The sequence below is a fragment of the Acinonyx jubatus genome, chromosome B2 (genome assembly GCF_027475565.1).
Source record: "Acinonyx jubatus isolate Ajub_Pintada_27869175 chromosome B2, VMU_Ajub_asm_v1.0, whole genome shotgun sequence".
Taxonomy (NCBI): domain Eukaryota; kingdom Metazoa; phylum Chordata; class Mammalia; order Carnivora; family Felidae; genus Acinonyx; species Acinonyx jubatus.
In genome coordinates, this window is record NC_069385.1 from 84,121,023 (window position 1) to 84,134,838 (window position 13,816).

The window sequence follows — 13,816 nt, forward strand, 5'->3', positions numbered from 1 at the left end:
AACAAATATTTGAATGCCTTATTCATGATTCAATCAGCTAAAATTACATTGATTCTTTTAACTTATTTTCACTCTGTTCACTAATCCAGAGTTCCTAAGAAATGTGGGCTTGAGGTTTGCTCAGGAGGAATTTAAATGTCAATTCCTAAACCAACACACAGGGGTCAGCATTGAAAACAACCCATACTTCTGGCAGAAATAAATGGGTTAAATTTGATGGTTAATATAAGTTCTGCAAATGTCACTTAACTACATTTTCTTAAATAACAAAAAGAGATAGTTTACAAAAAAGAAATGTAAATTATTAACAAACAGAAAAAATATTCAACCTCATTGATAAAGCACTGCAAATTATAACATTAATGAGATAGTTTTTTCAATATTGAGATATTTACATAATCACATTAGCAATGTTATTTTTTTAAGAGCAGCACTCACTACTAGGAAGAGAGAGTAAAATAGGCTAAAAGACTGAGTAAAGTTGGCAGCTCCCAAGAGATAAACACAGATTAGAATATGACCTAGCAAGTCCATCCCAATGTATATGCTGAAAAGAACAGGCACTCAGATATACATGTATGGCCAATGTTCATTGTGGCATCAGTCACAATAACCAAAAGACAGAAACAACTTAAACGTCCATCAACAGAAGAATGGATAAGCAAAATGTGGTATATACATCAAATAGAATATTATTTAGCCATAAGAAGAAATGAAGTTCAGATACATGCTACAACATGGATGAACCTTGAAAACATTAAGCTAAGTGAAATAAGGCAGACAGAGAAGGAAAAAATTTTATATGATTCCTCTTATATGATATGTCTAGACTAGGCAAGTTCATAAAGACAAGTAGATTAGAGGTGGCTGGGGCTGGGAATAGGGGGAAATGGAGAATTATCACTTAATGGCTACAGAGTCCGTCTGGGGTAACAAAAAAGTTTTAGAAACAGATAGTGATGATCGTTGTACAACATGAAAGTAATTAATGCCACTGAACTGTCTTTCAAAAATGGTTAAAATGGCAAATTTTATGTTACATAAATTTCACCACAATAAAAAAAGTTAAGATATTATACAGTTTGGTAACTATTTCAACCTATCTCTCTTATTTACATTAGCATTAACTAGACAAATTAAGACAAAGGCAGGAATACAAATCATGAAAGAGTCTAAGTGCAAGTTTAAAAAACAACCACGTTTGGAGCCCCTCAGTGGCTCAGTTGACTGAATCTTGATTTCGTCTCAGGTCATGATCTCGTGGTTTCGTAAGTTCGAGCCCCACATCAGGCTCTGCACAGGCCGTACAGAGCCTGCCTGGGATTCTCTCTCCCCCTCTTTCTCTGTCCCTTCCCCACTCACGCTGTCTCTGTCTCTCTTAAAATAAATAAATAAATCTTTTTTTAAAAACTTAAAAAAAACACACACACATTTAAAATCAAACACCTGTAGCACCTGGGTGGCTCAGTCGGTTAGGTGACTGATTTCAGCTCAGGTCATGATCTCGCGGTTCGTGGGTTCAAGCCCTGCATCAGGCTCTGTACTGACAGCTCAGAGCCTGGGAGCCTGCTTCGGATTCTGTATATCCCTCTCTGTCTGTCCCTTTCCTACTCACACTCTGCCTCTCTCTGTCTCTCAGAAATGAATAAATGTTAAAAAAAAATTAAAATCAAACACCTGCATCCACTTTTTTTGCCACACTAACAACAACTGCAACTACATCCATGGTAAGCAAACACGGTGCTAGAACAGGCACCGAGAAGAAAACAACAGAAGGAGAAAACAGAAAATTTCATAATATCTCAACAAGCTGGCAAATACAACCAGTATATAGTCCAACTATAGACAATGGAGCCAGAGCCAGACATAATGGAGAGAAAAGATTTTAGTCCCAAGACTCAAACTCTGCTATAGGACACAAATGCATGCAAGTTCACCTTCCCCTGACACTCAGGCATGAATCAATGGAATTATCAAGAAGAAACATCTATCTCAAAAAGAAATCCTCGTTTTCTCACTGGCTCAACAAAAAGGCATTGCCAAGGCTGGAGCAAAGGCTGATGTCTGAAAATCATTTCTGGAATATCTAGCACACTTAAATTTTCCCAAAGTGTTCAAGAGTCTCTCAGCACCATGTATAAATTTAACAAAAACAAAAGAAACCAAAATGGTCTATTACCACAGGCTCCTGATGCCCTTCTCCAGAGCCAACTCTGAAGAAACAAGAAAAGCAAGTAGGAAACTTGGATGAGTGGTATGAGAAAAGCCTGAGAAGAGTAAAAGATAACTTTAACTGGTGTGTTGGGAGGAAGTGGGTGGCAGAAAGCTGCTAGAGGCTGTCTGGAGAAAAGATTTTTTAATTCTGCTCTTGCTTCTTTCCAGGAAGCAGCCTTGGGACAATCATTCCTTGCATTTTCACTGCCAAAATCAGCAGCTGCACCAGCAGCCTACACTGCCTGTGTAAGGGTCAGGAAGATAATACCAGGTCAGCACCTCTGCTTTTCTGGTGGAGAAACTGAGGAAAACACGTGGACAGACCCATGGCCACAAGCACTCACTCTTCCTCTGCACTCCAAACCCTAAAAGCTGGTGGATCATGACCCCAAAAAACTGCCTTTTCTTGGTGATGCTTTTCCCTAAGAGCTTAAAAGTGAAACATTGAATAAAAGCCAGCAGCACACAGGGAAGATCAAGAGTAGTTCTCTAGTCTCTGAAGCTTGACCCCTCCCCCTCTTTAAACTCACAAGACTTACACAGATTGGAATGGGGTGTTCATCCTTCCCCAATGGACAATATCAGAACAGCTGCCAAATCAACTACATCCAAAGAGTATGACTTCCATAAAAGACATCCAAATGGACAACACGTAACATATGATGTGAAATATTGAAAAGGCCAGTTCAAGATTTTAAAATAAACATGGCAGATAGACATAAGGAGATAAAGGAAAATATTAGCAATATAAAACAAGAACGAAAGATAAGAACCCAATGAAAATAATATACATTAAAAATATAATAGCTGACATAAATAACCCAATACAAGAAATCAAAGGAGGATAGATACAACTGATAGATGATCAGGGAGCAGAGTCAACTGTGGAGCTCTCTCAAAGGAAAAAAGGAAAGTCAAAAAGATAGTGAACATAAAACAAAAAGCTAAGAGATATGGAGAATGGAAGTAGACGTGCCAATCACTGAATAACAAGAGTCTCAGAAGAAGAGAAATGGAGAATGAAGAAATAAATGAAGAAATAACAGATGTAAATTTCCAGAATTAAAAAATGAAGGAAGAGCATAGACTGCAAGGGCAATCAATAATGACACTGAATTACAATCCTGTACAATCACAACATGGTCTGGGCAGGATTGGAGAAGAAGGTGGTAACAAGTGAAAGACAAAAGGGATGTGCAAGAAAATGAGAGCATACTGGGGCACCTGGGTGGCTCAGTTGGTTAGGCATCCGACTTCAGCTCAGGTCATGATCTCACCATTCCCAATTCGAGCCCCGCATCAGGCTCTGTGCTGACACCTCAGAGCCTAGAGCCTGCTTCGGATTCAGTGTCTCCTTCTCTCTGCCCCTCCCCCACTCACACCTCTGTCTGTCTCTCTCTCTTTCCCTCTCAAAAATAAATAAACATTTAAAAAAATTAAAAAAATAAAATAAAATGAGAGCATGAGAAAAAATGCTCGTCTTGTCTGGTGAAGATGGAATTTTGATAGTCTTAAGAAATCAGCAAGAATAAATAGTAGTATGGTTCATGAGTTAAGGGCATCTGTCATAGGAACAAAAACAGAATGTATAACTTACAAACCAGAAGAATAAAATTTGATCTAACCCCTGGAAAAAATAAAAATAAAAAGAGGGAAGAAAAGTAATTGCATTTAAAAATATGAAATAAAGTAGAAATAATTCCTAATTAAGACAAGAATTACCATACTTGTAAATGTGTTAAATAAGCTTATTAAAAGATATGGACTACCAGACATTAAAAACAAAATATAATATAATAACATGCTACCTACAAGATAAACTTAAAGGAAAACTTATAAAAGCTTGAAAATAAAAAGGTAGAAAAATATGCCAGCAAGGTTGAACCAAAAGAAAGCTGGGATAACAATCTTCTGTTTTTTTAATGTTTATTTTTTTAGAGAGAGGGAGAGAGAGAGACAGAGTGCAAGCAGAGAGAGAAGGAGACACAGAATCCAAAGCAGGCTCCAGGCTCCAAGCTGTCAGCACGGAGCCTGATGTGGGTCTCGAACTCTTGAACTGTGAGATTATGACCTGAGCCGAAGTTGGATGCTTAAATGACTGAGCCACCAAGGCGCCCCATGGGATAGCAATCTTATATATGACAAAATTTTATGTAAATATATTAAAAGATAGACAAAGAAACAAAGACAGAAACAGAGCACAAGCACTAGATAGGGGTGTGTGTGTGTGTGTGTGTGTGTGTGTGTGTGTATGTACATACACAGGGAAACAAAAATGAAATAATATACTTAAGATATTTAGAAAGCTATAAAATGAGAGATATTACTAAATTCAGTTAAATCAAATCCAAAATGCTATAGACTTTTTAGAATAACATGAGTTTTTTAATATCAAGAGAAAAAAATGACCAATTTGTTTTAAATAAATCTTTTTTAAAAGGGATTGATGGGAATGCAAGCTGGTGCAGTCACCCTGGAAAACAGTATGGAGGTTCCTCAAAAAACTAAAAATAGAAGTACCCTATGACGCAGCAATTACACTACTAGGCATTTATCCAAGGGATACAGGTGTGCTGTTTCGAAGGGACACATGCACCCCCCATGTTTATAGCAGCACTATCAACAACAGCCAAAGTATGGAAAGAGCCCAAATGTCCATTGATGGATGAATAAAGAAGATGTGCTATATATATATACAATGGAGTATTACTCGGCAATCAAAAAGAATGAAATCTTGCCATTTGCAACTACATGGATGGAACTGGAGGGTATTATGCTAAGTGAAATTAGTCAGTCAGAGAAAGACAAAAATCATATGACTTCACTCATATGAGGACTTTAAGAGACAAAACGGATGAACATAAGGGAAGGGAAACAAAAATAATATAAAAACAGGGAGGGGACAAAACAGAAGAGACTCATAAATATGGAGAACAAACTGAGGGTTACTGGAGGGAGGGGGGATGGGCTAAATGGGTAAGGGACACTAAGGAATCTACTCCTGAAATCATTGTTGCATTATATGTTAACTAATTTGGATGTAAATTTAAAAAAATAAAAAATAAAACAAGTCAAAATAAATAAATACGTAAATAATTTAAAAAATAAAGGGATTGAGAAAAATTACCTTTATAGGCTGAAAAAATATATAATTTTTCTCAAGATGACCAAATTAGCCTAAATATTTATATCTTTTTTTCCCATGTGTTGTTAATTACTATACTTAATTAATTGACATAGGTTATACAATGTAGATACAACTAGCAATGGCTAGGGTATATCAAGGATATATACAAGAATACATCAAGAACTTACATATAAAAATGAACAACAATGAACTTACAAAGCAAAATTGATTAATGAATAGAGGATTAGTTTATGTAACTAATGTAACTAGAGGTTTATATATTTCTTGGTTTATAAGTGTTCTGCAAATTAACAGGATTTCACTCCTTCAATATACCACAAATAGTAAATTCAAAAAGGCTGTAATTATATATAACCATTATGTATAACCAAAATAGAAAGTACTTCAAAATTATCGAAAGCTCTCTTCTCCAGGGTCATCCAGAATTGTACAAGTCAATTTCCTAGTACTTTCTTGAGAGTCTTGAATTCAAATACAGTATGAAAATGAGGGAAAACTCTAGATGGCATCTCTCATGTAAGACAGCAAAGACACTGCACCACATAAGCCTCTTCCCAACACAACAACCAGAATGCAAATCCTTTTTATTTGGAAGCTTTACTCATTACTGACTTACACTTGAAGAGGAACCAATAAAATTTCCCTTAGATATTTGAAGTAATGCAATAAAGTTTCTTTTTTGCTCTTTTAGCATGTATTTTTATAATGAAAAAATAGCTATACTCACATTTTCCATTGTAATATCATTAGAGGCATTCATCAGATTCACGCTTTTGTCAACAGCCACAACCCCAACTATCGAGTCTGGCTGTGTCACAGATATCCTAAGAGAGACTTTCTCAGATGGTGCAGCATGAGTTTTACTCCAAAACAGCTTTATCTAAGAAAGGGAGAAAACAGGATTGATTTATGTGACTTTTTTAAAGCATTACTTACATGTCTCACCAACAGCAGTTCAAAGGACTCAAAATCTAGCAGAGATTCTCCATTTGCCTTGACTCAGGGATCATTCTAAAACCATACATAAGCCTTCTCTGGGGGAAAGAATTAAAAAAAAAAAAAAAAAAAAAAAAAAAAAACTTTACTCACAGTATTTGCAAGTAATAGAACTTCCCACAGTGGCATAAATCTGAATTTTCCTTCACTTCTCTACCTTTCCTCTTCCCTTTCTCCCACACCCCTCATCCCCCAGCCAGTGCCTGGCACACCTGGGGAGGGTCAGTATCCTGGAGGAGGAACAGGAAAGAGCAAAGAAACTGGAGATGCCCACGTGCTGGTAACCTGAACTTAGAAGTGAGCCCAGGGAGAGGCCCCTTGGGGACTCACAGAACTACTTGGGTTGGGGACAAGGAGATGTCTTCCCAACTGAAGAGGTGATCAGACCAAACACTAGTTAGGCCCAATGCTCTGTGTCCCCATGGCTGCCTGAACTTCCTCTGTTCACTACATTCATCAAATGGCCCTAACTCATACTTCTTAATGAGCCTCAATCATCTCATCACAGCAAAACTGAATGGCTTTGTCATGAGGCCCCTTCCTACTAAGAAGGCTCATCTTGTCTAGCTCTGTTTCAACATTCTACTGCTGCAGTGACTGTACTACCTGACCAAAACTGCCTTACTGTTCCCCTCGACTTGACTGAACAGGCTTCTTCCTGACCATAAGCCCCTGATTCTCCCTTTACTTACAGCATTTACTTTAGAAAACTTGGAATTGTAAATTCTTTCTCTGTCCCTTTGAAATGTAAGGCTTCTCCCAGCCTCTTGCCACTTTTACCACCCAGGAAAGTCTCTCCCAAGGACGGGAGCCAATCCTTTGAAATGTAATCACCAAAAAAGAATCACTAATTGATCTCCCAAGGCTCTGTGGGAGGATAGGACCCTAACTTATACATTGACAGTTAGCAAACACAGATGGCCTAATCACATTACCGATCTCTTCTCAGTGTCCTCCAGTACTTTTCCACAAGCTCATTCACTGCTTAAAACTCTCCTGCCTGTGGAGCAACTGGGTGGCTCAGTCATTTAAGTGTATGACTTCAGGTCATGATCTCACAATTCGTGGGTTGGAGCTCTGCATTGGGCTCGACGCTGACAGTGTGGAACCTGCTTGGGATTCTCTCTCTCTCTCTGTCCCTCCCCCACTTATGCTTTCAATCAGTCAATCAATCAATCAATCAATCAATCAATAACCTCTCCTGCCTTTTGTTTTAATGAAGTTGAATTCAATCTCTCTCCCCTATTGCCAACACTCTTGAATAAAGACTTGCCTGTTTAACTTGTCCAGTGAAATTTTGTATACATATACCCTTTATACCACTGTATCTAGTTTACTTTTAGTTTAAGTTTCCCCACGTATACCCAAAATGAAGGGGAGCAACATGTTCCAGCCTTGTACTTCTCACTCTTGACTCTGCGCCTCAGAGACCCTATGGCTTCCATGTACACTTACGAGTGGATGATTTCTAACCCTCCATCTCTTGTGCTTTCCACATCCCATCCAGTTCAGTCATTACCAAACATCCAAAAGACTCGTTAATTTTCCCTTGCTTAAATATATTCTATTTTCAAATTTGCAGTTTCTTTGTGAGTAATGGAATAAACATATAAAAAGTAGAGAAAGAGGGGCGCTTGGCTGGCTCAGTCAGTAGAACATGTGACTTTTGATCTCAGGGTTATATGTTTGAGCCCCACATTGGGTGTAGAGATTACCTAAAAATAAAAGTAGAGGGGCGCCTGGGTGGCTCAGTCGGTTAAGCGTCCGACTTCGGCTCAGGTCATGATCTCACGGTCCATGAGTTCGAGCCCCGCGTCGGGCTCTGTGCTGACAGCTCAGAGCCTGGAGCCTGCTTCAGATTCTGTGTCTCCCTCTCTCTCTGACCCTCCCCCATTCATGCTCTGTCTCTCCCTGCCTCAAAAATAAATAAAACGTTAAAAATAAAAGTAGAGAAAGATATATCTTTGCAAATATAGCTGAAATTATATTTCTTATCTTTCATATCTAAGAAATTTCTTGGAATTATGCTATTTATATACTCTGCTTCCTCAAAGCCAACAACCTCTTACACTAAACTTTTTTAAAACTTGGTCTCACTTTCAAAGATATATGCCTTAAGTCCAACTCCTATTTTAGAATTCATCTTTGTTACGGGATTAATGGAATTACTACAAGTCAAAATTTGCTCTCTAAAAATAACAGAGCATACCATTATCTTTGAAAAAACTTCCCATAAAGTGAAAAATAGAAGTCTGTATTCTATTTTGACAAAACTAATTAACAACTGTCAACATAAGACATGTATGACTACTACAACCTCTCAGAAGTTTAACAAACTAAGCAAACAGAAATGCTATCAAAGAATTGTACTTGGCAAATCAATACTTTTAAACAATGATTATTTTGCCTAAAAAAACCTGAGAAGGCAGCAGCTCTCAGAACGATGGCTCATTTTATTATGCACTAGATGATTCAATTCCATCACGCACTCTTTCAGCCAGGTTACTTTTCAAAGTTGGGGTTCAAGGGGGCATCCCACACAAGCCATACACCTTAAGCTACAAAAATCCCTGGTGCTTTTGGAGATCAAACTCCACACAGATCTCCACATGCAAGGTAGCCAAGCGTCCTGTAAATCTGTCCCGGGTTAGATTCCAGGCCCATGAAACGGATAAACCAAATCTGGGCTCTGCTTCCACATATCACTGCTGACGGCCTCGTTCCCTACACGCGCTTCATTTCACTCTCATGCCAGCATCAGCACCACACAAATTCTGTATTGTTGCTGGAACTGCATGCCAGAACAATATCGACCCTGCCATTTGAGAAATCCTGAAATAACTTCAAGAAATTGAGTTCAAGTCTTAAAGCCAAGAATCATAACTTACAAATAAGACCCACACTGCCCAGTAACTCTACATGTGAAAATCCATATGTGGTAATAATACTGAAGGGATTTAACCATAGTTCTAGATGTAAGTATAAATTTCTAACCAATGTTATTTAATGATACTTTTCTAAAGAAATATTGCATTTCTCAGACTTCACCAGTATGAAGTTTTCTTCTCACATCATTACCTTAAATCTTACCTTATTTTTAAAAACAAGCTGAACAGGAATTTTTAGAACATCATTTATAATTTCTCCATCATCTTCAACATAATACACAATAATACAGGCTTTTGGAGCCCAAGAATTTTCTGGTGTTAAAGAGAAGGCTGTTGAATTTTGCTTGCCTACAGCCACCAACTGTCCCCTGGATATTACCTGAAAAGAGTAGCAGAAGAGTTTCATTTTATGCCAAAGCTAATGAGACTCTCAACTGCAGCTATATTTAACACAATTTTAACCATACACACAAACTGTTGACTTAAACCAACTTCAAAGCATTTTTCAGTGCAAGGAAACCTCCCTGACCAACAGAGAGAATATAAGCCAGGAAACAGAAAAGGATAAGATAAAGAAATAACTGACTGAGACATCAGTAGCTTCACAGTTAATTTATTTTTGAGTAGAGAATATAGAGCGCCACTGGGGAAAGCTGAATTAGAAAGATTCAAAGCTATGGGTAGCAATTTTTATTTTTTTGTTTTTCTCATACTTTATAATTTTCTATGATGAACTTATGTGGATTATCTCATAGAAACTTAAATTTTAAACATAATGCAAGATTTAATCACCCATCTTAAATTGGAAATGCAAATATAGGTGAAAAGAGAAAAAAGGATTTTGATTGCAATATAAAAAGGGCAGGCTAAAGGGTATGAGACTGAATTTTAAAAATTAGTGAGTTTAGTCTAGGGGCGTCAGGGTGGCTCAGTCAGTTAAGTGTCTGATTCTTGGTTTCGGCTCTGGTCATGACCTCGTGATCTTTGAGTTCGAGCCCCCTGTTGGGCTCCACGCTGATGGCGCAGAGCCTGCTTGGGATTCTCTATCTCTCCCTCTCTCTCTGCCTCTCCCCTGCTCACACACACTCTCTCTCTCTTTCTCTTTCTCTCTCTCTCAAAATAAAGAAATAAACTTTAAAAAATAAACATAAAAATTCGTGAGTTTCGTATACACATAAGGGAGACATAAGGTAGCTCATTTGAGATGATTCTATAAGAGATAATAAATTTAGATTCTCTATTGATTACCATATAGCTTAACTCCTTCCTTAGTGGCTTGTTGCCACTAACCACCAACTCAAAAGGTGATCCCACCTAGAAAAAAAAAATCTTAATTAATGAATACACATTAATGACAAAAGACTACAATTATATTGTAATTAAAAGTGACTGCACCCATTACCTTTATATTTTCATCTCTTGTTTTTAGCTGGATGTATGCTTTACTGGGAGACTTAAACATACCATGAACTGCCATGCTACTCACACTGTTAAGAAAAGAGGCCTATAACAAAAGAAAAGGGAGCTATAAATTTTCATCCTTAGTAACACCCTGAGAAAAAATACTATCTGTTTTACAATTCCTGAAAGGCAAATGCACTTTTCCTTTTTTCTCTCGTAGGAAAAATCTGTTCCCCAGCCATTGGCTCTTCATCATTTTATAGCTTATACTGTAAAGAAAGTGACAGCTTTAAAACACAGAAGAGGGTCTTCATCACCATGATCTAAGAGGAAAAAGCATAGTCCTAATTTATTTCAGAAACAAAAGCATATTATCAGGAAACTCTGTGAGAAGAGAGAACAAAATGAGAAAGGACTCCTTTCCTTCTCTCCACAACACACAGTCCATTTACAAGCAAGAAATCATACCAGCCCATGTGATCTACCAATAGTGTGAAACTCAAAGGGCCAAACGTGTGGCGGAACCAAGTAACGAAAAGAAAGATATCAGAATGGTTGGGGGAAGGGGGATCTCAGATGAGCCACTCTGAGAAGGAACTCAGCAAAAGAGGTTTAAAAAAAACATTTTCCTTTTTCATTTCAGCTTCTGCCAAAATACACTTCCAAATGATTGAAAACCAATCTAGGCTGGAATTTGGGGAGCTTCTTCATCATACCTTCAGATTGCTATATTTTACTGTGCTCTTCAGAATGAAATTATAAGGAAGCATTTCATCTACCCCTCACCCACTGTTATTAAATTACTTTTAACACTCCCCCATTTTTTTAAATAGAAACATGTGTCTACTTCCTACTTCCTGTGCACTTTGACCTCTAATAGGTTGAGTGCCTACCACGAGATTACAATTTTAATGATGTTGTTGCAGTAACATAATGATGAGAAACAGATGGCACCTCCAACTGTAGCTCATTGGAATCATCCAGGATTGGGAATTCAATTTTAAAGATTCCATTTTGAGGGACAGTATAATTTATGATCTGGACAGCTTCTAGTTCCTGGTTCCTGCTGCCCCATCTGCTCCAGTACTCAGAAGAGTTTTTCTGTGTTACTGTTATAACTACATTATTTCTTCTTTCTTCAAAAGTCAGTCGATTGCCATCAGCACGGGTTACCTTCACCTAATTGTCAAAACACAACAGTTTAAAAACGGGTAACAAGAAAAACAAAGAATTGAAGTTCAGTTGAATCTAGTTCCCATCTGTGCTACTCCCATGAAACTGAACTCTCAAAAACTGTTGGCAGTACCCTAACCTCCAGATGAAGCACTCTCTCTAGATAGCATCCAACACTACCGACCATTCCCTTCTTGATATTATTGCTTCTCTTGCCTTCCATGGCTCCACAACTGCCTTCTTTGTTCCAAAGCCCTCTTTCTGCCTCCTCACAGTGTCCTTTTGGGTTCCTCCCAACTTTCCCTAAATTGGGGAATTTGTCAAGGTCAAATTACCAGTTATCTGTGCTTCTCTTTTTCTCAAAGACCTCATCACTCTTACTGCTTTCCTCACCTTGCTCTGGAGCTCATACTCAAAACCTCCAAGTTCTACTTGCAGGAAATTTCTACTTGTATATCCCTGCCACCCCAAATTCAGCACATCTATAACTGAGCAACCATCTTGCCTCTTCTATTTTTGCTAACACCACAATTCTGCCGACTTAACATCTCTGGACTTCCCCCTCCCTCTTCCCACCTCCCAAATCCAATAAACACCGAGTCTTATACTTCTCTCTTGCATCCTCTCCACTTGCACATCCATCCCCTTGAGGCTACTCGCCACCTCACTCCTGGGCTACACTCCTGCACATAGCCTGATCGGTCTCCCTGGAATACTGCTCTCACCATACCCCTCCAACATTCATAAGGCACCTAGGCTCTTCACTGACTAAAGCATAAAGTTCAAAAACATGCATGTGCCATTTAGAATCCTCTACAACTCCCCCCACTTCACCCCCTGTTTTCACTCTCACACTCCAGGACACAAACTCCCTGCTACAATTGAACTGATCTGGGGGAAGGCACCTGAACTTGAGAAGCAAGGCTCTCACCTGTGTCTCAGCTCATCTCGCTCTCCATCTCCCACCCCTACACCAAACATTTAAAATCCTACTGATCTTTTGGGGTGCCTGGGTAGCTCAGTCAGTTAAGCATCTGACTTCAGCTCAGGTCATGATCTCACAGTTTGTGAGTTTGAGCCCTGCATCAGGCTCTGTGCTGACAGCTCAGAGCCGGGAGCCTGCTTCAGATTCCCTCTCTCTCTGTCCTTCCCCTGCTCACAATCTGTCTCTCTCTCTCTCTCAAAAACAAAATAAATACTTAAAAAATATTTTAAAAATAAAATGAAACCCTACTGATCTTTTAACAAATAGCTTACATCTTCCCCTTCCATAAAGCGTCCTTTAATGACCCTCATCCCTATCCCAAGGACAACTCTTCCTCCCCAAACTCTCAATGTTTCACTCTATTGATTTGGAAGTTACCATTTGCAGCCTCAAGGGGTTTTTTCTTACCTTTTCAAACTAAATTATATGATCATTGAAATCAGGAATTATCTAAAACTTCTCTTGATCCATTCAACAAGAAGAGACAGCTTCTTTCTTTAAACCAGAGATCAGCAAACTATGGCGGGCAGGGAGGCCAAATCCAGTCTTTTTGTAAATAAAGTTTTATTAGACACAGCCACCCTCATTTGGTTACAAAGTAGTTACGGCTGCTTTCACGCTACAATGGCAGGGTTAGGTATCTGTCACAGAGATAATATGTCCCACAAAGCTAAAAAATATTTACTATCTAGTCCTTTGCAGAAGTTTGCCAGCCCCTCCCTGCTTTAACTCACTACAGAAATGGGGACACCTGAGTGGCTCAGTTGGTTAAGCATCTGACTTTGGCCAGGTCATGATCTTATGGTTCATGAGTTCAAGCCCCGCATCAGGCTCTGTGCTGACAGCTCAGAGCCTGGAGCCTACTTCGGATTCTGTGTCTCCCTCTTTCTCTGCCCCTCCCCCACTTGTGCTCTGTCTCTCTGTCTGTCTCTCTCTCTCAAAAAATAAACATTAAAAAAATTGTTTAAATCACTACAGAAATGTATTCATGACATTGACATTATCCTGCCT

The 13,816-nt window shown here is 38.6% G+C and overlaps 1 protein-coding gene across 5 annotated transcripts in view; it reads right to left on the bottom strand.

Moving 5' to 3' along the window:
* CD109 (CD109 molecule) overlaps positions 1-13,816 on the bottom strand; it is a 173,635-nt gene that overhangs the window by 53,251 nt on the left and 106,568 nt on the right. For all 5 annotated transcript variants that reach the window (XR_008298528.1, XR_003419529.2, XM_053222566.1 and 2 more), the window contains 5 exons: positions 11,602-11,826; positions 10,649-10,750; positions 10,495-10,560; positions 9,449-9,625; positions 6,090-6,242 (listed from right to left, as the gene is read on the bottom strand). Coding sequence is in view for 3 of the 5 variants with exons in the window: in XM_053222566.1 (XP_053078541.1) it covers positions 6,090-6,242; positions 9,449-9,625; positions 10,495-10,560; positions 10,649-10,750; positions 11,602-11,826 (723 nt within the window). In the remaining 2 variants the exon portion in view is untranslated. The remainder of the gene's footprint in view (positions 1-6,089; positions 6,243-9,448; positions 9,626-10,494; positions 10,561-10,648; positions 10,751-11,601; positions 11,827-13,816) is intronic.